This window comes from Borostomias antarcticus, assembly GCF_949987555.1.
Source record: "Borostomias antarcticus genome assembly, chromosome: 16".
Lineage (NCBI taxonomy): Eukaryota > Metazoa > Chordata > Actinopteri > Stomiiformes > Stomiidae > Borostomias > Borostomias antarcticus.
The window spans coordinates 17,924,709-17,949,322 of record NC_140249.1 but is presented as its reverse complement, the minus strand read 5'-3'; the positions used below and the strand labels follow the sequence as shown (position 1 = coordinate 17,949,322).

General features: G+C 42.0%; 3 protein-coding genes across 3 annotated transcripts; 2 read left to right on the top strand and 1 right to left on the bottom strand.

Annotated features, from left to right (window-relative positions):
* The first annotated feature begins 356 nt into the window (after positions 1–356).
* On the top strand, positions 357–9,673 carry prdm11 (PR domain containing 11). Its single transcript, XM_084451340.1, has 8 exons — positions 357–499; positions 1,210–1,327; positions 1,511–1,608; positions 1,937–2,196; positions 2,567–2,634; positions 2,845–3,032; positions 4,008–4,598; positions 5,195–9,673. The coding sequence occupies exons 2-8, from the start codon at positions 1,263–1,265 to the stop codon at positions 7,351–7,353; spliced, it is 3,429 nt and encodes a 1,142-aa protein (XP_084307466.1). The 5' UTR covers positions 357–499; positions 1,210–1,262; the 3' UTR covers positions 7,354–9,673.
* A 6,591-nt stretch (positions 9,674–16,264) lies between these two features.
* On the bottom strand, positions 16,265–19,881 carry kcnj11l (potassium inwardly rectifying channel subfamily J member 11, like; the record flags this gene model as incomplete). Its single annotated transcript, XM_084451339.1, has 5 exons — positions 16,265–16,704; positions 16,919–17,126; positions 18,817–19,086; positions 19,223–19,462; positions 19,723–19,881. The coding sequence occupies 5 exons, from the start codon at positions 19,879–19,881 to the stop codon at positions 16,265–16,267; spliced, it is 1,317 nt and encodes a 438-aa protein (XP_084307465.1).
* Positions 19,882–20,603: 722 nt separating this feature from the next.
* Positions 20,604–24,202, top strand: bet1l (Bet1 golgi vesicular membrane trafficking protein-like). The gene is made up of 4 exons (XM_084451179.1): positions 20,604–20,633; positions 22,731–22,816; positions 22,979–23,035; positions 23,223–24,202. Exons 1-4 carry the CDS (start codon positions 20,615–20,617, stop codon positions 23,388–23,390), a joined length of 330 nt encoding a protein of 109 aa, XP_084307305.1. The 5' UTR covers positions 20,604–20,614; the 3' UTR covers positions 23,391–24,202.
* Positions 24,203–24,614: the final 412 nt, after the last annotated feature.

Sequence of the window (24,614 nt, the reverse complement as noted above, 5' to 3'; positions counted from 1 at the left end):
AGGATTCTATGCAGTAGAGCCAATCAGACAATTAGATACACGTACCTGTGTAGAAACAAGATGGTCGTGTCTGGGACTACATTTTCCAAAGCCCTATATGGTGAGTTGATCACCTTTTTTGCACGGAAGTTTGCATTTCTGTTTGTGTTGGTTTTCTGCATGGTGTTTCTTGCGCGTCCACGGAATACGGGTCGCGCGCATTTTGATGCACTCGGAGGTGCAGTTTTTGCGCCTGAGATAAATATTTTTATACTACGTCTTTCATCTCTGCAGTCAATTTGCTTTCTTCCGTTTTCCATGTCATTTCCTGTAATAAAAAGATGGTGGTCAAAGGCTGGAGAAGCGGGTGACTGGTAGCAATTACTACCACCAGAAAAACTTTGCATCGCCCCTGACTAGTGAAATCGCAGAGTGGCGGCGCGTGATCGGTGGAAATCAAAAAGGCTCAAGAGTCGGGTCAGGAGATAACGAGCTCGCTGCAGACCCTTCTGCGTACTCTGTAGGTGAGTCTCTCTTACTAGCCAATGTGGCCAATGAAAATGGCTTCCGAAAGCGTTAGGCAAATTGCCAGTTGCCTGCAGAGGGGAATCGAGGAAATATCTGTCTATACTGCACGCGACGATATAGACACTGTCACTCTGATGCAGTTACGGTGGCTTTGTGCTTTTCTTATTGACTGGGAAACGGCAAACTTTGGCAAAGAATGCAAGTTTGTGTTTCCGAGTATCATTGTAGCCAACCGTGAGCCCTATTTGCTTTCTGTCTTTTCTCAAAGCTACTCGACCCCCATTTGAGCGACAGTCTCGCGGACCAATCCGCGCTTCAGCATTCCTCCCAAAATATTTTGGAAGAGGGGATTTTTCAAAAGCGTCATCAGCTGATATGCATAAGGAGCGTCCTACGTGATCAGACTGTCCAGTTAATCGGCTGGATAGCCTACGTTGTTAACGTTGACCATAATTCCCAAATCCACTAAGTGTGCCCAACGTGTGAACAGTCACATAAATTAGAAAATCGCACTGCATTGTAAATAAAAATGTCTTTTGCAAGCAGAAAAGCCTCAAAAACGTAATATTTAAACTTTTACAGTTCAGTGCAGTACAGCAAATTAGTGTTGACAATGTTCTGGGTGCAAATCAATCTGTTGCTGTAAAAAAAAAAAAATAGTATATATACTGTATGATGTGTGTTTTCTTGTGTAATTTGCAGATTTAAGATGTGGAACTAAGTGCCAGTAAGCACATCCTGCCCCTTGCTCCACCATGGCAGAATTGACTACCTATCAAACTAAGCCGTCCTCGGAAGCTGAGCCCAACAGCAGCACTAGGTAGTACTCTTCAACAGAATTTTGTGAATTAGATATAGTAGGCAGTTCTAAACAACCAGACTGTTATTATAGAAATAATCAGCAATGGTTTTATATAAATATTCTGCAATGGTTTTATATAAATAATCTGCCTTGGTTTTATAGAAATAATCTGGTTTTATGTGTGATGTTTGCTTCTCACAGGCTCAAAGATGGATGCGAGTTGGAGGAGCAAAGTAAGAAGCGCAAGCTCAACCTGGAACATGGAGCCTCAGACAGCACCCAGAAAACACACCTCTGGTGTAAGTACTACCTCAATTTACACAGTGGCATTATATGTGTAGTACACGAAAAATAATGAGTAGCCGCACACTCAGCTCCAATGCAAAAGTATATTTAATGGACCAACGTTTTGGCCTTAGCCTTCGTTATGCGACGCTAGACAGCACCTCAACTTTTGGTGTGCACTCTGCCGCTCATTATTATTATATGTGTAGTAACCAGTGCAACAACTGTCAGTGTCATATTTTCAATGTTACCTGTTTTACATATACATTTATAGGTGTTATAGTTTAATAATCACACATTTTTTGTTATTGTATTTCTTCTTTCATTTTATCTCTTATACAGTCTGTGAGGAGTGCAAGGAGTACTTTTCGCAGGAATGCCCCAGTCATGGTCCTCCGGTCTTTATGCCGGACACTTCAGTGGTTCTGGATGTGTCCAACCGGGCGGCCCTCACGGTGCCCTCGGGGCTGGAGGTGGTCCTGGAGGGCGAGGAGATGGATGTGCGCTGCGTGGACATAAACATCCCCAAGGGGACACTCTTTGGTCCATATCAGGGGGAGCTGGTGTCCAAAGACAAGTCCTCAGGCTTTTTCTCTTGGATAGTGAGTCAGGCCTTTATTGATTGATTTATTTGCCTACCTGGCAGCTACATTGTAGAATTATGAGCCTACTCTTTGTGTATAGGGACTTCTTATGTTTTTGTTTTGTTTTGTGCTGCATCCATTTGAGAAAAGCTGTAAAGGATCACAATTCAATTAAAATAATTTCAAATCATTACAGTCCTGCAAGGTAAATTTGGTTGGCAGCCAGGATTAAAAAAAATATTTAAAAAAACAGACAACAAAGAGAAATGTGTAGTTCTTAGTGCAAATTAAGCATCCTGGGATCTCTGTGTATGGTGCAAATTTCATCCCTAAACTGTTATCCATTCTGCCATTGCTGGTGTTTTCATCCTTACTCTGATTTTCTTAGATCGTTGATGAGAACAACACATACAAATCCATTGATGGCAGTGATGAGACTAAAGCCAACTGGATGAGGTATAATTTGTATCTTTATCATAAGTATGCCTCTCAGTTTTGAGAATGAAACTGGTAAACAGACTTGCTGTGATGCAAAGTGTTGACGTCTCCAGTGACTAGCCTTCTCATGAACTAGGTTTATGAAAACCAGTTATCAACTGTATTGATTTATGTACATTGCCTTTGACATACTGCAAATACCAAGGTTTTGAACTTGGTTGCCACCAGGTACGTAAGGACCTCCGCTGACGAGGATGAGAGAAACCTGACTGCTTTCCAGCATGACGAGCAGATATACTTCCGTGCGTGCCGGCAGTTGTTGGTGGGAGAGAAGCTTAGAGTGTGGTACAGCGTTGACTACATAAGTCGCCTGCACAGCGTCTCACAAGACAGCATTGACAGCAGCCTGGACACAGGTGAGATGCCCCTGTTCATTTCACTTGGCCTTGTAAGAGAAATGATCAATTACTTCTCAATCTCTTTATTTTGTAGTATGTGTTATTTGTTTTTACATATATTTTTTTGTTTCATTGGATGCTAAACTTTTACAAATGTTTTTGGTTTAGTTGTTGGATATAAATGTCCCAGAAACTCATTTAAATAAATTAATTAATATAATGCTTCCAAAGCATGGGTAATCACTGAAGTTCTCCATGTGATGGTGCTGTTGCTTTAGTATTTCTTCTTGTCTCAGGAGTTCTTTAATGCACTGAGTAGTTTAACATACTGTGTATCTTTGTAGATTATAATTTTAGTCATCCATACATTATATCTAGAGTATTCCTCTCCAAACATTTAAACTTGCAAAAATTATTTTATTTTGGCTTAACAAATATTTGTGGGATTTGTAAAGTTAAGTAGCTGTGTGCACACCTAACTTGTACTTAAGATCAGGTGCAGGATAAAAAATCTAACTATAAGAGGAAAAGGATATTCTCACACTGGATTATAGCTCCGAACACTTTATTCGAGCAAGGTTTTGACCACATAGGGTCTTTGGGGTTCGCCAGTGGCCATCATCATGGACATTCCTATAAGTACATAATAATTGTATTATTTGATAGAGAGTTGCTATCTTGGAACAAAACTATGACTGTAGGCCTGAATCTTGGTTCAGTTGTTTAGACCGTTGACATTTTTGATCAGCAATAATTAACAGTGCGAGAAGAAACAAAACATTCCGGAACATTTACCTGCATTGGTTCAGCAGGTAAGCAAACAGGTTCTAATTTATCTCTCTTTAGCTTTCAGTTTCTTTGCTTTGCATTTCAGTTATGGGATTTATGATTACACCAGTCCCTGCTAGGCATTTTGTATGTTACCACATTATCACAGTGAATAGCTATAAAGGCCGCTTTACACAGCTAACACAGTGCACTCTTGTTTTGCAGGCTTTCTGACTGTGGGAAAAACGGAGGCATTGTCCAGTTCTCATGAGGACACCAAAGGCCCAGTGCTCAGGTCAGCACTGCATGGTAGGAGGAGCCTCAGCAAGCTCAACAACGAGGAGGGTGAGGGCCAACCCCAAGCCAAAAAGAAGAAGATTGACCTCATCTTTAAAGATGTAGTAGAAGCATCTCTGGAAGCCTCCAAAAGTCCAAGCAACACCCTGAAAAGCACATTATCCCTGAAGCAGTCCAGAGGCCAGCATCCCCCCCACTACTACAGTAACCCAAGCTCCCTCACCGTCCACAGCAGGAAGTCATACCTCATTCAGGAGGAATGTAAAGTGCCTTGCCTAGGTCCTGGTCTGGACCCTTCGGGGCAAATCGAAGGTGGCTTTAAACTGCAGTTTTTAAAAGTGGAGGAGGACCACACCCAGGTTGGCGAGGGGCCCTCCACCTCCTTCTGCCCCAACTGTGTGAAGCTAAAAAGAAGAATTCGGGAGTTGGAGGCGGAGGTGTTGCGTCTAAGGAGAGGAGTGCAGGCAGAGATTCTGGCCCCACCCCTCCCTGAGCAGGCACCAATTGAAGACTTTCAAGGTAGGCCCTTGAGAGAAGGTCTTTCCAGTCTTATGTTTGTCTTAATTTGTTCAACAACATATTTATTTTGTAAAAAAAAAAAAAAGTTGCTATTAATAAATTATAATAAATCTTTCCTAACCTAACGACTGCTTGAATATGTTCTGTATATTTATTTTTTGTATGTCTTTTTTTTACTGAGATAATAAAGAGAATATTTGCATGTTATTTGTTTTTGTACTTTGTGCCCTAATTTGAAATGATTACATTAAAACAATTTAAAACTGAAATGTCATTTTTAGTGGTTTATTATGATCTACAAATGACACGATTTATGGGTATTTTATCATTTCTAAACATTAGATTGTTAATAATTTAAGTTAAGCCTTTTTTATCATTTCTAAACATTAGATTGTTGTAGTGTATGTAAGTTTAACCTTTTTCAGTTATGTTCATATGATGAACGGCATTTCAGTTGGTGCCTGGTTCTATAGATTTTTATTTCATTCAATGATAAAGTCCTAAACCTTCAAGTCTTGGCCTGTTTTTAAACAGTTTAGTATTGCAGATTTTGTCAATACAATACTCAAATTCTGTCTTATGCTTTGTTCATGCAGAGATGGAGGTCATGACCCCAATTCCTGTGGTGCTGGATGAAGATGATCAGGATGTGGACTCTGCCGATGAGTCCATTGCTGCTGACCTCATGGTCTCTGCTGATGACCCCAAGCTATCCGCCGGTCCTGGTCGGCGGATACGCCGTTTCAAGCAGGAGTGGCTCAAGAAGTTCTGGTTCCTCCGTTACTCGCCAACCCTTAACGAGATGTGGTGTCATGTCTGCCGCCAGTACACCGTCCAGTCCTCGCGCACCTCAGCCTTCATCATTGGCTCCAAGCAGTTCAAGATCCACACCATCAAGCTGCACAGCCAAAGCAACCTGCACAAGAAGTGCCTGCAGCTCTACAAGTTACGTATGCACCCTGAGAAGACCGAGGAAATGTGTCGTAACATGATACTTTTGTTTAATGCAGCGTACCACCTGGCCCTTGAGGGCAGACCCTTCTCAGAACTGAGATCGCTGGCTGAGTTGCTCAAAAAGTGTGATCTAAAGGTGGTTGACCAATATATGAATGAAGGTGACTGCCAAATGCTCATCCATCATATTGCCAGAGCACTTAAGGAAGACCTGACTGAGAAGATCCGTTTGTCTCCCTTCCTTAGTGTGATCATGGACGGTCAGAATGATGACCTTCTGTCTGACAGTGTTGCCGTCTATGTACAGTTCATCACCAGTGAAGGCCCCCCTGCCACAGAGTTCCTCTCCCTTCAAAGACTGAGCGTTGGCAGTGTGGATGGCTATCTCCAGGCCGTCGATCGGGCCTTCGGCGTCCTCGGTCTGAGGTTCCAAGACATGCTGGTGGTTGGTCTTGGGGTTGATGGCGCCAACATCTCCTCGGGCTTGAGAGCAAACCTGTACATCGCAGTACAGAAGATCCTCCCCTGGATCCTCTGCTTGCCTGTCATGATCCACCGTCCTCATCTAGAAGTTCTGGATGCCATCAGTGGAAAGGAGCTGTCCTGTCTGGAAGACCTGGAGAACAACCTGAAACAGCTCCTCAGCTTTTACCGGTATTCCCCTCGCATGATGGCCGAGTTAAGGTCCACAGCGCCCACTCTCTCCGAGGAAACCGAGTTCCTGGGAGACATCCGAGCCGTCCGTTGGATCATAGGTGAGCCAAACGTCCTGAACGCTCTTATCAAAGATTACCTGGAGGTGGTGACCCACCTCAAGGACATCAGCAGCCAAACACAGAGGGCAGATGCAGCAGCCATCGCCTTGACCCTTCTGCAGTTCCTCATGGACTACCAGTCAGTCAAGCTCATTTACTTTCTTCTGGATATCATTGCGGTTCTCTCACGTCTGGCCTACATATTCCAGGGCGACTACCTGCTGGTGTCTCAGGTGGATTCCAAGATTGAGGAGGCCATCCTTGAGATTGGTCAACTGGCGAACTGCCCTGGGGAGTACCTGCAAGAGTTCGAGGAGAATTTCCGTGAAAGCTTCAATGGTGTTGACCTGAAGAACTTGCGTGTTGCAGAATCCAAGTTTCAATCCATCCGAGAAAAGATCTGCCAGAGGAGCCAAAGCATCCTGTCTCAAAGACTGGTCACGCACAGTCACAAAGTAGCCAAAGCTTGCAGGGTTCTCGACCTCACTACCTGGCCACATAACAGGGACGACCTTCGGGCCTACGGGGAGGAGGAGATTCTCCTCATATTTGACCACCTCGGAACGATCCCTGCAGGTTGCCATGAGGCATCACAGGACAGCACTAGGGCTCGGAGCAGCCTGATGGTAGAGTGGAGAGATCTCAAAGCCGACTATTACAGCGTGAATGGCTTCAAGGAGGTGGTCAGTCACATCTGTAGGTACAAGCAGCGCTTCCCTGTTCTCAACCGCATTCTCCAAGTTGTCAGGGTCCTGCCCACCTCCACTGCCTGCTGCGACAGAGGCAGAGGGTCTCTGCAGAAAGTGCGCAAGAACAACCGCTCACGACTCACAATGGACCAGATGAATGACATGCTGACCCTGGCTGTCAATGGGCCACCCATCGCTAACTTTGATGGGAAGCGACCACTGGACAGTTGGTTTGAGGAGAAGTCTGGGAACAGTTATTCTCTCTCGGCTGAAATGCTTAACCGAATGTCAGCTTCTGAACACAAATCTGCACTGCACAGTGTGGATGTGAATACAGACTTCTACTCTGACATTTGACCGATGTGACCAAGGTGAACCATTCTGTCATTTCAAAAAGCCATCCCATGCGGGGGGAGCAGTGATCAAAGCTATCATGTGATTAGCTGTGGAAATGTGCAATGGCCCTGCTGCTAGGATGATCTAGTCAGCATTATCTTAAAATCATAGAGCTGGGTGAGTTGATTTAAATTAATTTGTTAATTATGATCTAGTCAACCTCAGGCTCCAAGGTAGTCTCTTCAAGGATGAGACAAGTGTGACAGCAAGTTAACATTAGGTCTGTTTATATGAGTGTTTTAAATTGTGTGTATAGAACTAATTGAGGCATGAGATGCGGACAGACATTGTGTGTGGTTATTGATATGTCATCCTTCATGGTTACTTTAGAAAGCAGTTGGCATGAATTGGGAAATGCCATACAGGTTATAGTGTAGAAGCACATGTCACAGAGAATCACTTAATATTTCTCACTGAAATTAGTCTTTTAGTTTTTTTAAATAATGTTTTTTTTGGCTTGAGCATCATTATTGTCTACAGTATATACTCTATACTATATACTTTCATAAGTGATTGTGCCATGGTTCATATTGCGAAAGAGAAAACGCCTCCAAAGGTGCTACCATGCTAAATCACACAAAGAGATTATTAATTGTTTTGCACAGATGTTATAATGATTGTTATTTTTTATTGTGGCTTCCATAGGTCTTAAAATATTACATGGGAAGGAATGTATGTTTTTTATCCCTAAAATAAACATTCAAATGACATATTCAGCACACTAGACTTTGTTCAATATAACTAATATAAACATTTCCAGTATCATTCTCTTAAATTGATAACTTTTTAGAACTGTAGAAAATAAGTAGGCTAATAATACCTTTCATTCATTTTTTTTTTTTGAGGTTGAATCAATACAAAAACAAAATGGCTTGTATGTTTGGGTTTGTAGGTATAAGTGTATCAATAAAGATGCACAATGATCAGTTGACCTCTTTGGTTTATACATTGCCTTGATAATAAAGACATTTGAGTTATTTAAATCCCATCATAAAAACATGAGGTCAGTTTAGTAATGTGAATAGACAAGAAACCACTCAAGCTTTGTTTGAATGAATAACTGCTCAGTTTGCTGAGATGACTGGGATTTTATCTTTATCTTACCTTGGCTAATGGATGAAACAGTTCCACTATATTTTATCTCAGTGTCATGTATTAATATATGTATTAAAAATGTTATATTAGCTTAACGTTGTGCAATTGTTATATTGACATTTACGGTGGTTACAAAATTGTGGTTTCTTCATAATCACATCAATCATGCCACACAGCTTTCTTGTACAATGTTCTAGCAAAATTGTGTCATAACTTCAAGATTCACATTGATTTTGTCAGCATGCAGTTGTATGTATGTATGCATGTGATCTTCAATGAATTTGCCCAAAATGTGACGCTAACCATAGTTTATGTATGGTATGTGTTTTGGGTGGTGTGATGTACTTATTACCTCAGTGAGGTATATTCATGAATAAGCTTGTGAAAAGCCAATCTGTTTACTTCATGTACATACTCATAAGGTTGGGTAGCTGTGTAGTTCTTGTAGTGCTATTGGGGCAGGGGATTTAGAGGGACAATACTTTTCAGTCACTTTTGTATGACATCTGAATGCCAATATTCTGTGGAATGCCTTGTTTGCCAAGTTTTGGTCTTAGGTGTATAGTGGAATTTGGTTTTGTTCTGTACGTGTCCTATAAATGACTTTGTCTTTGCGTTGTCTGTAATGTTTCTGTTTTTTGTGAGCTTAGTTGTTTTTTTAATTGTGAGCACCGCATACTGTATTGTCTTGTTAATTCCATTTATTATGTATATGAGCCAAAAACAAAGAGGAATCCTCTGTGATTCCTCCTCGTTAACCATTTAGCTTTGTAATGTTATGTTACAAAATGTATGAATATTGCACCAAAATTTTATTTCCAAATCAGCATGTTTTATTTCATATCCATCTTTTATTATACATTGATGTTTCATTCATAATTTACATTGTTTCATGCATGCCATAAATGGTATACTTATTGAATTCTGACAAACTGACGTGTTGTCAGATATGTTTAGTTTAGAGGCATCATTCTTGTTTTTAACATTTAAGTGATGCCTTTGAATGGCTGTAAAACCTGGACACCAACTTTAGTCTGCATTCAAAGATGATGAATGTACAATACAAGTATTACAATGTACAGCCTTTCAGTGCTACTTGTTTTGAGGCATTTAACACTGGAAATATACCTGTAAATGAACATGAGATGAAATGTGTACATATTCATATATATTCATACGAGCTGTATTACCCACTGTATTTTACATTGTAAAAATACATACATAGCACATAACTGTTTAATAAAGTATTTTAAATGGTATATTTTCCTGTATCAATTTATTGTTGCAGACTAATACTGGCCCTAGCCCTACACTAACCCACCATGTAGAATATCCATGCAAGTCAGAGTGCAAGCCGTCAAAAGAATGAGGACCCCTGAGAAACAACCAAGAGGGTGTTCTCTCCATTCCATATGGGAAAGCCACAAACAGTGTTATCAGAAATTAGCGACAGTTTCAATTCACCAAGAAAGGCCTCAAACAAGCATCGTGGCAACCATGGCAGCAATCTCAGCAGACAAAGGCAACGTACACATGTTGCTATTAGCACCAGCCCCTCTAAGCCTGTAGGGAGTTATGAGTATATAGCTGATAGTTGGTATCCACATTCACCTGGGAGAAAAGGACATTGTGGGAGAGACCGAGGAGGTTCCAGGACAGGAGGGCGGAGGCCACCAGATCGCCCACAAGCTCCCAGAGACCCTGACCCCTGACCTGACATCCTCACCTCAGTCACCCTCAACGAGAGAACGCCACAGACAACTGGTCGACTGGCAGCTGAAATTGCAGAAGTCCAAAGTCAGTTTTATTTTGTTACATATTACATCATACAGGTACAACAGAGTTGTAAGAAGTCTTTAACTACGTGAACTCAAGATTGATTGAACATAATATTATATCACAAGTTGACCTGATAAGGAAGGGAGTCGACCTGATGAGGAAGAAGTTGACTTGATGAGGAAGACGTTGACCTGATGAGGAAGGGAGTTGACCTGATGAAACCAAATGAGTTAACAAAGAAATGGCACAAGAAAACTGAAGATTTGGAGGAAGAATTGGCCAATATTTCGAATAAAATGAAAAAACAAGATGGTAGCTGCATAACCTTTCAGGATTGTGGAGAAATGTTGGCAGGGTTGGATGAAGGGAATGTTATCTGATGCATTTGACAACGAAAAAGACAAGCAGCTGAGGTAACAATTTCATTTTCATTTTTCATATTTTTACACATTCGCTTAGCTTGATGCCCTTTTGCTGAATTTCAATAAAGCACATTACCTGCAATTAAAAACAAAATTAGATTATGTTCCATTCCTATTAGGAGGAGTGGGATAACTTATTGGAGTGTAAAAGGGTTAGGTGTTTAATTTGTATCCTGCTCTGAATCTTCTTGACAACAGCCTAAAATCCTTCAAGAAACTGGAGCTGGACAAACCCGCTAGGCTGAAGAACTAACACGTTAACTAGAGGGCGGATCCGGGGCCTTGTACTGGGCCTGCCGGGAGAGAAATCAAATGGTCTTTGTTGAGGCTTATCTGTTCACTCATTGTTAAACAAGTGCACAGTGAACATGTTGTCCCCCACCCATGATGTATGTCTTTGGCACATAGTTATTTAAATCTATGTATCGTATATGTATAGTTATCTATCTATCTATCTATCTATCTATCCATCTATCTATCTATCTATCTTTTCCCAAATCCATTTAATATTTCTGCATTTGAATTGAATGATTTGGTCAAAACAACGTGTGTAAAATGAAGGGGAAAGACATCTAGATGGGGAAATCTCTGTCTGCACTTGCCTGTGACCGTTCAAGACGTGCCCTGCCGACAACGCCCTCTGGCGGCCCATCTGCCGGGCAGATGATTTGCCTCATTAACCTATAGATATCGTCATATAGGCCTACCTACATAACAAGCCTAAACAAAATCCCGTAGAGACACAAAGAACAGTTAGCTAGTCAGGCTAATCTGTCTTAAATGTCTGAATGAGTTGAAAGCTAACGTTAGCTTGCAAACTAACGCTGACATATCAGTTTTATCACAAGCTGATATACAAGTTTGTAAGCATGGCCACATGAAGGGGACAAGGCACTAAAAATGCAACTGTGGGCATGTCATATCACCCTAAAAATACCTAAATACTTACCTTGTTTCCAATCCCACACCTGATGTAGCCTGTTAGCTAAATGTCTTCAAATAGCAGTTTTCAATCAAGTCTCGCAATTTCTCTGTTAATGTAGTGATAGTATAGGCCTACATGTTATAGTAGAAGAATATCGAAAAATCTGAAAATTGAAGTTTGGAAGAAAAAACACCATTTTACAGTGTCTCCCCTTAAAACTTGCTTACAATGGCAATAAATGTATTCTGAGTCTGATTCTAAGAAAAACTAGGAGTGCTGTCAGCTTCTCCTCAACTTTCAACCAGGAGAGACGCTGTTAGACTATTAAGGAAGAGGAGTTGTTTCAAATAGCCTATTATATGAGTAAATTCATTTTATTTACTGCATTTAAAAAAAATGTAATAATGTATAGCAATAGCCTTTATAAGGAATTAGTGACGGGCATGCATAGAGCACGCAGAACAACTATGACGGGTACATAGTTACTAGAATGTATGAACCAGGGTCTGTATTCTCCAGATCATATACATCTGTCTTGACAGTTTGCAGGTGGCGCAGACACTTGTTCTATTAAACTTGTTCTATTAAACTCTATTAACTATTCTATTGTTAGTTGCATGAAGTCGCTGTATTGTTAGTCTATTTAAGTCCCCCGGGATTGGAAACTATTTCTAATGCAAAACTGTCACCAGCTAAAATATATGATATCTATGAATACCATTACAAATGTTTGCACAAGAGCCCCATACAGAGGTCAAACTGGACTCTTAGATAGATATCAGCCAACCAACACAGATGGACTCTGGCACACAGTATGCCTTTTGTCACCACCAGCTGGCCCTGCTGAAAAGATATCTGAATAGCCTAATCAGTGTGTCATCGTTGGTGACTGGTAGATCCCCATCCAATTTTACCCAGGCAATACCAACCGAGTATTCTGCTCAGAGCCAACCAAGCAAAAAACAAATTTATTCCCATGGCAATAGTTCAATTAAACAAGATGTGGTAGCTATGAGGAATTCTGGGGATACTTAGACTAGATGAGGATGAGGATGAGGATTGCTTGGATTAGGGGTGTTAACTACAGGATACTATTGACATGCACTTTGCCTGAACTGTGATCATATTTCTGATGGCTGCTATGGATGATTTTTGTTTGTTTTTGTTTGTGTTTTTATGTGTCTATGTATGTTTTTAATGTGTGCTGTACAACAAATTCCCTCCTTTAGGACATGAAAGTCTTCGAAGTCTAATACTGAGCTGTCACAATTATTGAAAGTATTGATCTTGTTTGTAAGATCTGTAATATGAAGATCAGATTTTTTGCAGAGCCTACGAATGTGGGCTGTCGCTTCACATTTTTATAATGTGAAAAATCCTGTCAGTTACTTTAATGCTCAGTAGAACAGTAGTGAGCAGTGTGGATGTGGGGGCCACTCGGATTAGGTGTGGTCACTTTTTGGATTTTCTGAGGCCAACAGAATAAGAATTGCCAGGTGACAGGCGTGGGGAGTTGTGCTAGTCTAGAGACAAATGTGATAGAGTTACATGCACAAGGATGTGATAGAGTTACATGCACAAGGATGTGATAGAGTTACATGCACAAGGATGTGATAGTTACATGCACAAGGATGTGATAGAGTTGCATGCACAAGGATGTGATAGAGTTACATGCACAAGGATGTGATAGAGTTACATGCACAAGGATGTGATAGTTACATGCACAAGGATGTGATAGAGTTGCATACACAATGATGTAATAGTTGCATACAGGATGTGATAAGAGTTAACACAGGCAAGATACCTGACGATTGGCCAACAACATCCAAGAGCAACAGTAGTGTGACATGGTAAGCTTCAAAATAATGCAATGCACACTATACCTGTAGGTCACCTATGAGTTATTGCACTTTGTGTGTTACACTGTATGTGGACCTGTTTCTGGAATAAGTTCGTCATGTGCAGAAAGATGGCCCTAGCGAGGCAGGCCAAGTATTGTTGTAAACTCACAGGGGGCAGAGGGAGGTGGAGTTGAGTCTGACAGGGAGTCATTGTAGGGCAACCAGACAAAGACGTTTTCACATCTGACAGTTCAGTCTGGCTTATGTCTGTCACTGCAGGGTGAACTTGGAGAAAGCTCAACAGGAATCTATTGAATAGGGGTGAGGATTGCTGCTTTTTTGGTTTTGATTATATTGTATACAAACCTTGGGGTCAACTTTGGTTGTTTTTTCCTACTGTCTTTGCAACTCAAAGGACATGTTCTGTGTTCTTTTACAGGGGAACTTGCAAGGCAGCAAAAATGAAGAGTTCGTTTGGACTATACTTGGTGGTCTTTTTTGGGGCTCTCAGTTTGGGTGAGTAGACCTACACTTGCTGGAGAACATTGCATGGTACTGGACAGCTACTGGAATGTAACGTGACTGTGGGATAACAAAGAGGCTACTGTTAGCGGGTTTTTGTAATGATGCAAAATGAGTCACTAAAGATGACAGTTATCAGCTATTTATGATTGTTTCCAGCATTTGTGTTGCATGAAAAAAAACAGGGATATTTAATATGAATTATTTCATTGTTTGTTATTATTAAATTACCAGAAGGTTGGAGTACTGATTGAAATGATTAGTCAGAATGGTTTTAATGGATGTATTGTTGGCCAAATGGGATAAAGCACCATGTATTTTAACATTCTTTCAAATAAATTAAATCAATCAATCAATCAATCAATCAATCAATCAATCATTAATGTTTCTTTTACAGGCTCTGGCCTTCGGTGCTACAAGTGTTCTGATTATACTGGCCGCTGTGAAAACGTTCAAGAGTGCACTTATGAAGACTCGTGTTTGTCTCTGAGTGAAAGAGGTGTGTCATCTCAACTGATCTGGGCCAAAAATTACATGACTAGATATTTCATGACTGGACACTTTTCATGTATGCCATGTGAAAGATTCAAGGTAAATTTTACTCACACAGCTTCAGTACTAATGGTTGTATTCTGGTCTACACAGGAGGGAAAACAATTCGCCAGTGCATCAGATACACAGACTGTGACAATTCTCGGCTGACGCAGATGTTCCCCGCCATCTCGGGATTCACGTACAGGTGCTGCAGCAGCAACATGTGCAACGGTGGCGCCGCTGTTACCTCACAAGGGTCTGTTTTGACGTTGATGGGGTCACTCCTAGCGCTCTGGTGGTGCTCGCTCTAGGCGTCACAGGACTGGACATGCATGGTAACTGACCAGCCTATACAACAGGAAATGTGGATGGTTGAGGTGTGATATAGCTTTGTTATTAACAATGACAATTTTCGTTTGCTATTTTCACGTAATTTATGTTGATCATAACCTAAATGTGCCACCAGTGTGTTTTTGTTCAGTATGCTGTATTGTAATTTCTTGTTTTATTAGTCACGATTGGTTAGTATTTTATTAACATAGACTAGACTCATACGTACACTCATACTTGTATGGCCTTGTTGATATTATTGGTGTATGTTTCATTAAAGCCAAAAAATGTGCTCTGACTTCTGAGGAATGTGAAGTGTTTTTCCCCACAAACAATCAGTGTGGAGGCATTAAATGTCAGCACTCTGAGCCGAACTCCAATTCCTAATGTGTGTGATATGATCACAAATGTGTGGTGCAGACAATTTTAAGGATCTCGACAATGAAAATAAGTACAATTTGCTGTTGAAACCCATTTCTTAATAATTTCCCATCTTTGGGTATGAGAAAGACAAAGTAGAAAGTCAGGATTCATCGATGATCTGATGAGTGATGATCCAATAAATGTATAAACAAGTTTGTTTTTCCATGTGGCAGACACAGACACTGCTCATACCTGTGGAAAAGTTTGAAAAGAAAGACAACTTTCAAAATTGGACGTTGCATCAGCTACAAACCGTGCTGGGATGCCGAGTGCGAGAGTCTCTACTGTGCCTTCCTCCGGGCCCCCCCAGGAGCTGAGTCAGACAGACTTGCTTCAGCCCTGCTGTCTGGACTCAGCTGAAGGAGGCAAGAGCGCTGGGAGGAGACCATTAAATCCATCGACTTCTCACACTCCAGCCGCAAGGCATGGAGCATCCTTAACAACCTCACTGGTAGGTCCAGACACTCCCCCTTCACTGTCCCATCTCTGCAAAAAAAATCGCATCACAATTTGTGAAAAGTGGGACATACGAGGGCAAAGACCGTGAATCGTCACGTCTCATGGCAAAACAAGTGCCTGACCTCTGGAAGGCCACAACGCCTAGCAGCTGTAACATCTTTGGTGAATTCACACCGGAGGAGTTCACTGCTGCCCTCCAGCATGTAAAGCCAGGGAAAGGCCCGGGGCCTGATTCCATCTGCCCTGAGCTTATACTCCTGGGAGGAGAGGACATACCAACCTACCCAAACAACAAAGAACTTTCAAAATGCAGCACAAAGCATCATGTCACATGTCACTATCACTTTGGAGTTCATAAAGCATACTTTAATTCTCTGTAAAGTACAGTAGGTTCTACAGTATGAAAGTGAATACACACTGTGCTTGCTCATAACTAAACTGTTAGTGTCAAAAATAACAATGACAACAAAAGTCACACTTTCACACAGCAAAGAACGACAAGTAAACCACATAAAACGGGAATTACTGTGCACTGTAACAGGTCACATGTAACAGTTTAAATCTTTCTCTTCAGTATCTCGGCCTATCACTTCCAGCTGCACCGTTTTCTTCTGCCCGTTCCTCTCCCGCAGGTTCTCGTCCTGCTCTTTCTCTGCCTGCTGTGCATACCACGGTTGGGAGGTGGAGCTATCACATGCCCTGCCCCCTCTCCGGAACCCTCCCCTGCCAGCTCTGACCAATCCCCAGCCCTGTAGCTGGCCCTCTGACGGACCCCCCTCCTGGATTCCCCTGGTCTGGTCCAGCTCCTTCGCACTGAGGGACGGCATGCGCACGGGGACGGTGTTGCCGAACTTGGAATAGTCCACCGAATACCGTCCGTCCTCCTCTGTCATGATGGAGACGAAACGCTGACCCCAGAGGATCTCCTCAGGTATGTAGGATGTACGCGCCTGCATGGTGATGCCTGTGGTTTCCACGACACCTGCCATCAACAAAACAAACGCGCGTTCGCTATCTCCCGTAAAATTCTGTACATTCCTTCACATGTTGACCTTGACCTAGGGGGGACATGATGTAAGACAAATTCAAGATCAGCTTGTATGGCTGAATAATGTGTGTGTGTGTGTTTGTGTGTGTGTGTGTGTGTGTGTCCGAGAGAGACACACGTGTGCATGTGTAAGTGTATCTCAACCCACCTTCCAGGATAACGATGATCTCCAGGTCCTCGGTGGCCAGGGTGCTGGAGGAGAGATCGTAGAGAGGGCTGCCTCTCTCTATGGTGTGGCTGATGATGAGTGGGGACAGCAGGAAGATGCCGTTGCTCCGCAGGGGGTTCTCCACCTGGATGTCCAGCTGGCACACGGGGATGACCTCTCCCTCGGCAGTGACTGTCCTGCGGATCACCTGCCGACAGAGGCAGACAGGGGCTTGCTACGGCTTCATGTCTCTCAGGTGGTTCTGCATGATGACTTCTGACATAAATGATCTACAGTATAAACAATAAGAACACTAGATATGTGGTTTACCTCTTAAAATGCCTGTGTCATTTATATTATGTTGGGAAAACAGAAGAAGGATCCGTGAACATACAGTACAGTAAGTATCATATTAGAGACTACCTACCATGTAGGCAACTTCTCTGTAACTATTTGTGCACTCTCCTGTTAGTCATGTCTCTCTTATGAAGTAACTAGCCCATGTTTACTGCTCTGTATATGTTCTTAGCCAATAGACTAACATTTTCCAGGAGCTTGCTTGATCGTCTCTTTGAGAGAGGTCAGGGAACAATTTTTATAGCTCACTTTCCGGCCCCCGGGTGAAACTGTTTTTTTTGCTTCCCTCTGGAATATTTAGGGGTGGGACCTATGCCCACCCTCGCATTGCTTTCTGTAAAGCGAATTGTGTTGCCTCTGTGTATGAAATGCGCTATACAAATACAGTTTGATTTGATTTGATTTAAGTGCTCTATCCATAATCAAGGTGATGAATCATGCTGAAGGGGGAAGGGTGTGTTGTCTGCTGCTGCTTAGCGCTGCTTCGCACTTAGAAACCCCCTTTTTATTGTGAACATTTTATTTGCTTACAACTCTCCGTGTTTTATTTGCTTATTTTATGAGTTTTCTGCTTATATTTCACTCTGACTTCACTGTCGTGGTGATTAGCCCTCGGGTTGGGCTGGAACAGAGGACGGGACCTGATGTTTTCAAACAACAAGACATCTCTTGACCATCACCTTATCTTTTATTGTATGCTACATGTGTTCTATCTTACATCTTATTTTCCTGTTTTGGTTTATTTTATGTCTATTTTTATGTGAAGCACTCCGTGCATGCATTCTCTCTGTTGTAAAGCACTTTGAGCTGCATTTATTTGTATGAAAGGTGCTATACAAATAAAGTTTATTATATATATGTATTCTTATAATTATTATTATTATAAGTGGCTAGATGTTTAGTCTATAACAACAGCTTGAGTGAACAACATTACATGGATGGGCCACAGACAGGTGGAAACAGACTCATTCTTCAGAGGGAGGTATATTGGATACACTCCCTCGACAATGGGTTGAATGAGATTCCATTTGTTTATTTGTTTAGGAAGCGAAACCATTTATTTTATTTTATTTTGTATACATTGTTTCATGTTTGAGCAACCTACAGTTATTGTTGCTCCCCCTGCTGGGATAGACCAGTGCCAGTTGTGGATATCTATAATTAACCTCGTTATGACACAGTCAATTCACACATTGAAGAAGGGCATGTTGCCTGAAACATCCATACGGCAATTTGGAATGCTGTCCTACAGTAGTCCTTCTTTTTCAGTAAATTATGATCTAGTCACAAATCAATCACTAAACTTTACGGAGAGCTGAGTAAATAGGACTGATATGAGATGTGTAATTTTATTGTGCAATTTGTAAATTGTATACTGTATGTGTAACCTCTGTAATCTGTAATTGAGCACATCACGGAGCAACATTTCACTGTGATTGTACACAAATAAAGATTTGCATCTGAATCTGCAAAGCTGTTGAAATGACAGAATTTCCCTTAAAGACAACATCTAGTTTGTATTGCATCTATAAGATGGTTACCTGGAGTTGTACAGTGGCAGTGATGATCATGCTCTTCCTCAGGTCTCCCAGACGGAACATGAAGGTGGGCCGGCCATTGCGCGGAGCGATCACGGCGTTCCTGGAGAAGATGAGGGTCTCGGCACGCCGGTTGGCCTGGGCCGTCTTCATGAAGACACAGCCTAGCATCACAGCGTTGATGATCAGCCCCAGAATGTTCTGGATGATCAGCACGGTGATGGCCAGCGGACACTCCTCTGTCACCATTCGCCCCCCAAAACCTATTGTCACCTTAGAGAAAGATTCCATCATCTCAGTTAAAGTAGTACAGAGGGGCGAAGAAAATCTAGCCTATTAAACAGTCGCAATAAGTATCTTATTTTGTCTGACATGTTTATTTAACATTATTTTTAAACGTACACCTCACCTGCACTTCGATGGAGAAGAGGAAGGCGGAGGTGAAGGAGTGGATGGCGGTGACGCAGGGGACAGGCCCAGGTGGCCCGTTGGGGTCGCGGGACTCCAGGTCACCGTGGGCGAAGGCCATGAGCCACCACACCATGGCGAAGAGCATCCACGAGCAGAGGAACGCTGAGGTGAAGATCAGGAGCGAATGCTGCCATTTCAAGTCCACCATGGTGGTGAAAACATCCTGAAGAAATCTGCCCTGAAAGAGACGACAGAGTCATACTCAGATAAGTATGTAAGTAAGTATGTGCTAGTATAGTTCACTTATGCAGCCTATATCAGTCATGACTGGTGGTCCCCAGCTGATGACCCACCAAGGCCTAGAGAGATGTTTGGTTTGGCTTGGCTACCCCCACCACACCCCCACCCCCTCAGACAAACCACCAACCTGTATCTCAATCCAGTCACACAACAGGCATACTAGTATACCTGTGCCTGACAAGATGATACAATAGATACCTGCTCCCGGATGTTCTTGTGGGCCACATTGCAAGATCCACTCTTGGTGATAAAACGTGCACGCTGGGACTTGGCTCTGAACCTGTTGGGCTGGTTGGCATTCTCTGCCAGGCGGGTCAGCAAGAACCCGTCTGGCACCAGACCTTTCCTGGCCAGCATGTTGCTGGTGATGTAGAATTCACTGAGGCAATTCTCTGAAAAATAAATACAAGGCCAACAACTTTAACTGGCAGGGTTCCAACAGCTGGAGGCTGCATGGATAGGGATCAGATTGCATCGGATGCATCGGATTACACATATTATAATACAGAACTGCAAGCTTGCTCGAGGCTTACAAGCTGTCAGTGGTTAAATATCTACAATCAGAAAAGCATTGTCATGTTATATTTGTAGATACAAGGCAATCAAGTAACCTAATCAATAAGTAAACAACTGTAGGCCTTTATGCACCGCACAAGCAGTAATGCCAGCCGTAGTTATCCAATAAAAAGTCATGGTTATCTTAATTTGGGCAATTGTGCCGAAAAAGAAATTAAGACGAATATTGGATATTGACATTCTAGCCAGAGTCTCGTTCTATCTAACAGGTGCACAGACCAAAATGCGCTCGAGTGCACTGGCAGAGGATGGACAAGGTTATCTGCGTTCTAATATTCATAATATAACATTTTGTACAATATCATAGACGTACTCTATATTACTTGCCTTAATAAAATAAAGTGCGATTTTTTCCTGCGTAATAAGAAATCACTAGATGCCCTACAAAAACAACGTTTTTGTCGCTCGCGCTATCCTCAGCACAATACACATAAGCAAAAAGCGAAATAAGGATGTAGGTTGGTCTCGCCGACTTTCCGTATCAGTACATACGTCATCAGTATCAACAACCAAGATGGCCGACTGGAATCGAGGTAAGAAAGTGACACGTATTCAATTAAGTTTATGTAAATGCTTATTATCAACTAGCAACCACATTTTTACACATATGTCAGAATAAACAATTTATACTGGACAGTTTCTCGAAATATATGACCTGTCGAACTCGGGAAGTCGACTGTGGTAGTAAGCAAGAGCTTGTTAGCCAGCTACAAGAGTCGTCTACCCGAGTTCGACGGATCATATTAAGTTGTCTAGTCTGATGATGGCCAGTCCATAGTGCGCGCGTGCGTGCGTGAGCTCGCAATTAGTCTAGTAGTAGCTAAATTAGCTAGCTAACGTTACTAGTATTGATTGCAGTTTTCGTTGTCTGTCTGTCTGACATTGGCTGTATGGCAAAATGATGAATTTCCCAAAGGAGCAATAAATTATCAATCAATGAATGGTGATCTGTGACCCTCCTGAAGCTGCGACTCCTCATTAAGTCGTACAGGACTAGTAGCGTTGCGTCTTTAAAATCTCGAGCGTAACAGACACAGATACACTTATACACTGGTGAGGAAAACACGCCAGACACTACGGGAACAGCAATACACTGGATCGCAAGGCTCTACAAGGAGTGGTACGGTTAGGTTAGCTGAACGTACCATAGCTTAAGGGAGCCACTCCCCCACCTCAAGGCCAACAGAATCCTGAAAGACCCCAGCCACCCAGGCAATTGACTGTTCTCTCTGCTTCAGTCAGGGAAAAGGTACCGCACACACATGGCGAACACAGAGAGATTCAGGAAGAGCTTCTTCCCTCAAGCCATCTGGCACTTGAATGACTAACTAATGTACTGTATCTGTTATCATATCTAGTGTAGACATCTACCACACATGTAAATGCAAATGTAAATGCAGATGACAGGAGGCCTATATCTCACCCCTGGATTATTTATTTATCTATACTGCCCTCCATCCATCCATCTTCATCCGCTTATCCGGGGTCGGGTCGCGGAGGCAGCAGTTCCAGCAGGGGGCCCCAGACATCGGAGATGGAGTCCCGCCTCCTCCCAGCCGGACACGCCTGGAACACCTCCCTAGGGAGGCGCCCAGGAGGCATCCTCACTAGATGCCCGAACCACCTCAACTGGCTCCTTTCGATGCAAAGGAGCAGCGGCTCTACTCCGAGTCTCTCCCGGATGACTGAACTTCTCACCCGATCTCTCAGGGAGACCCCAGCCACCTTCATTTCGGCCGCTTTTATCCGTGATCTCGTTCTTTCGGTCTTGACCCATCCTTCATGACCATAGCTGAGGGTGGGGATGAAGATAGACCGGTAGATCGAGAGCTTTGCCTTTTGGCTCAGCTCTCTTTTCGTCACAACAGTGCGGTAAAGCGACTGCAGAACCGCACCAGCTGCTCCGATTCTCCGGCCAAACTTCCTCTCCATGGTTCCCTCACTCGTGAACAAGTCCCCCAGATACTTGAACTCCTTCACTTGGGGTAAGGACTCATTTCCTACTCGGAGTGGACAGACCACCGGTTTCCTGCTGAGAACCAAGGCCTCAGATTTAGAAGTACTGATATACTGCCCTACAAAGCCAAAAGACCGTAACTTCCTTTTTGGTTGAAAATAAGTTGTCATTTTTGGGACTTTAAGCATCTACTTTATCATGTGGACAAGTATCTTGAGTCAGTTGTGTTGTTTTTTCGAGAAAATAGTGGATTGACTTTATACCGTAACTTACAAATGACACTCGCTAGGCAGGTAGGCCGGTTGACAGGCAGGTAAACCGTCCAATCATTTCAAGTTGGCAGCTCAAAATGATTGGACACACTTATTGCAGTCCTGCGATTTCCACAGATTACAGATTTATTGTAATAAATGAGCTACTATAATAATTTATTGATCTCTGTCAGGATGTAATGAGAATCGTAACCGCATACTGCACCTTTAACGGTCCAAGAGGACGCAGGTGAAACCAAAAAATGACCACTATCGTCCACCGACTCTGAAGGTTTAAAATATTTTGACATGTTCAAGCTGATTGAATGTATTGACCCTGAAATCAAAAAAGAGTAGTGGCTGTCCCGTCACACTGACTATATTGCCTACAATATGTTATCCATGTATATTTTTTTTTACAGGACATGGCGCAGTGGACGATATGCTGGATGCTGAGAACAAGCTTCTGGCTGACAACTTATCCAACAAAGTCTCAAGATTGAAATCGGTATGTGGTGGTCATAATGACAATAAGTTAGATAAGTTATATTCTTAGCTATGCTGCTGCCTCGAAAGCCAGCTCACGTTTGTCAGGGGTGAACTCTAATACAAAGAGTGTGGTATAGAATTACAATTGTGAACAAAATCTGTTTCTTATCCCCTCCGAAAGCTTGCCTTTGACATCGACAAAGAGGCCGAGGAACAGAATTCATATTTGGATGGCATGGTAACTATTGTGAATGGGTTGGGATATTCTGACTGCAGTTTGTGAGACTATAAACATACATCCTTTAAAAAGATCTCTTGTTGATTAAGATAAGGTTGATCATGCATTTTTTGGTGTGCTTGGGTGGGGTAGGTCTTCATCAAGTTTGTATGCACCTTTTAAATATATTTTCTCTCCCCCTCTCAAGGATTCAAATTTTCTAAGTGCTACAGGATTGTTGACTGGCAGTGTTAAGAGGTTCTCCACTATGGTGCGATCTGGCAGAGACAACCGCAAGATTTTATGTTACATGTCAGTGGGACTGGTGCTGGTCTTCTTTCTGCTTTACTATATTGTCTCCAGGATCCAGAACTGAGGAGCTCTTGAGGAATGGCTCTTAATTCACATCTGGACACTTGTAGGTTTACATTAGGCTGTTTTCCCCTTAGTGCCATTAAGACCGAGACAAAGAAGACTTCTATTTTCAAGAATGTGACAACTGAAATTATCTCAGATTTCCCCCTATCCATTCTTCTATGATATCCTATGCCCAGTGAGAATTACAAATGATGTATATGCATTTTTTCACTCTCAGTTATATGAGAACCATAGCCCTTGTATATACCTTATTTAAAACATCCTAAATACTTAATTAACAATGGGATGCTGTTTGACACTTAGACTTTATGATGACTGCCATTAATGCTAATAGATCTTATGCTAATTTGTGGTGAAGTGATGCATCATGAAGTGTTATGAGTAATTTGTTGTTGGTCCTGGACAAGTTGGCATTTGTACTTCTTCATGACTATGACCAAAATCTGCAGTTGTATTAAATGATAACTGGGATCCAGTATTTGGACAGTAGGTGGTTATTATTATTATTATTATTATTGTTGTTGTGATTATTATTATTATTTTAAGGCAAGAAAAAAGCTGGCAGCTTCATAGGATATCAGACATCTGCTATTTTCCAGCTTTGTCCCACAAATTCTATTTTTATATTAACTGTGACACAGTTAGGACTTACAGTGTGAAACTTGTAGTTTTCTTGGTATATCAGCATGTTCCTTTTTATTAAAAATAATTGTTCGCAACAATCTTGTAGCAGTAAGACACGTCTGATAGGTGTACAGACTGCACTTTACTCCTGCTTATTTACATTGCTTAGTTCCAGTTTAGTTTACACATTCACCACATTCCCAAAATATGGCACATAGCCACTCAAGCATCAATGGTTTAACAACATTTAATTTTGTTTATTAATGAGGAATAAAATATATTTTTTGGAAATTATGAAAACTGTTTACTGTGTTTTCCTTTCCCAATTATCATAGATTGAGAACTAGCTACCTTTGAAATAGTAACAAAGTTCAAGTGCTAGCTTGGTCCTCGGTCTTGATCGTCTTGATACCTTTCTAGTTTCGTGTTAGGTCGTGTTCTTTCGGTAATTTCCGCCCCATCTCCTTCCTTCAAATCTGTGGATGTAGGCATAAAGCAAACGTTGGACGCCATTTCTTGTTGTTTTATGTTGTTTTGTTTGAAGTAATAATTTAGCCTAAATTCTCGACATCGTCATCACATTTAATTGTTTACCAGA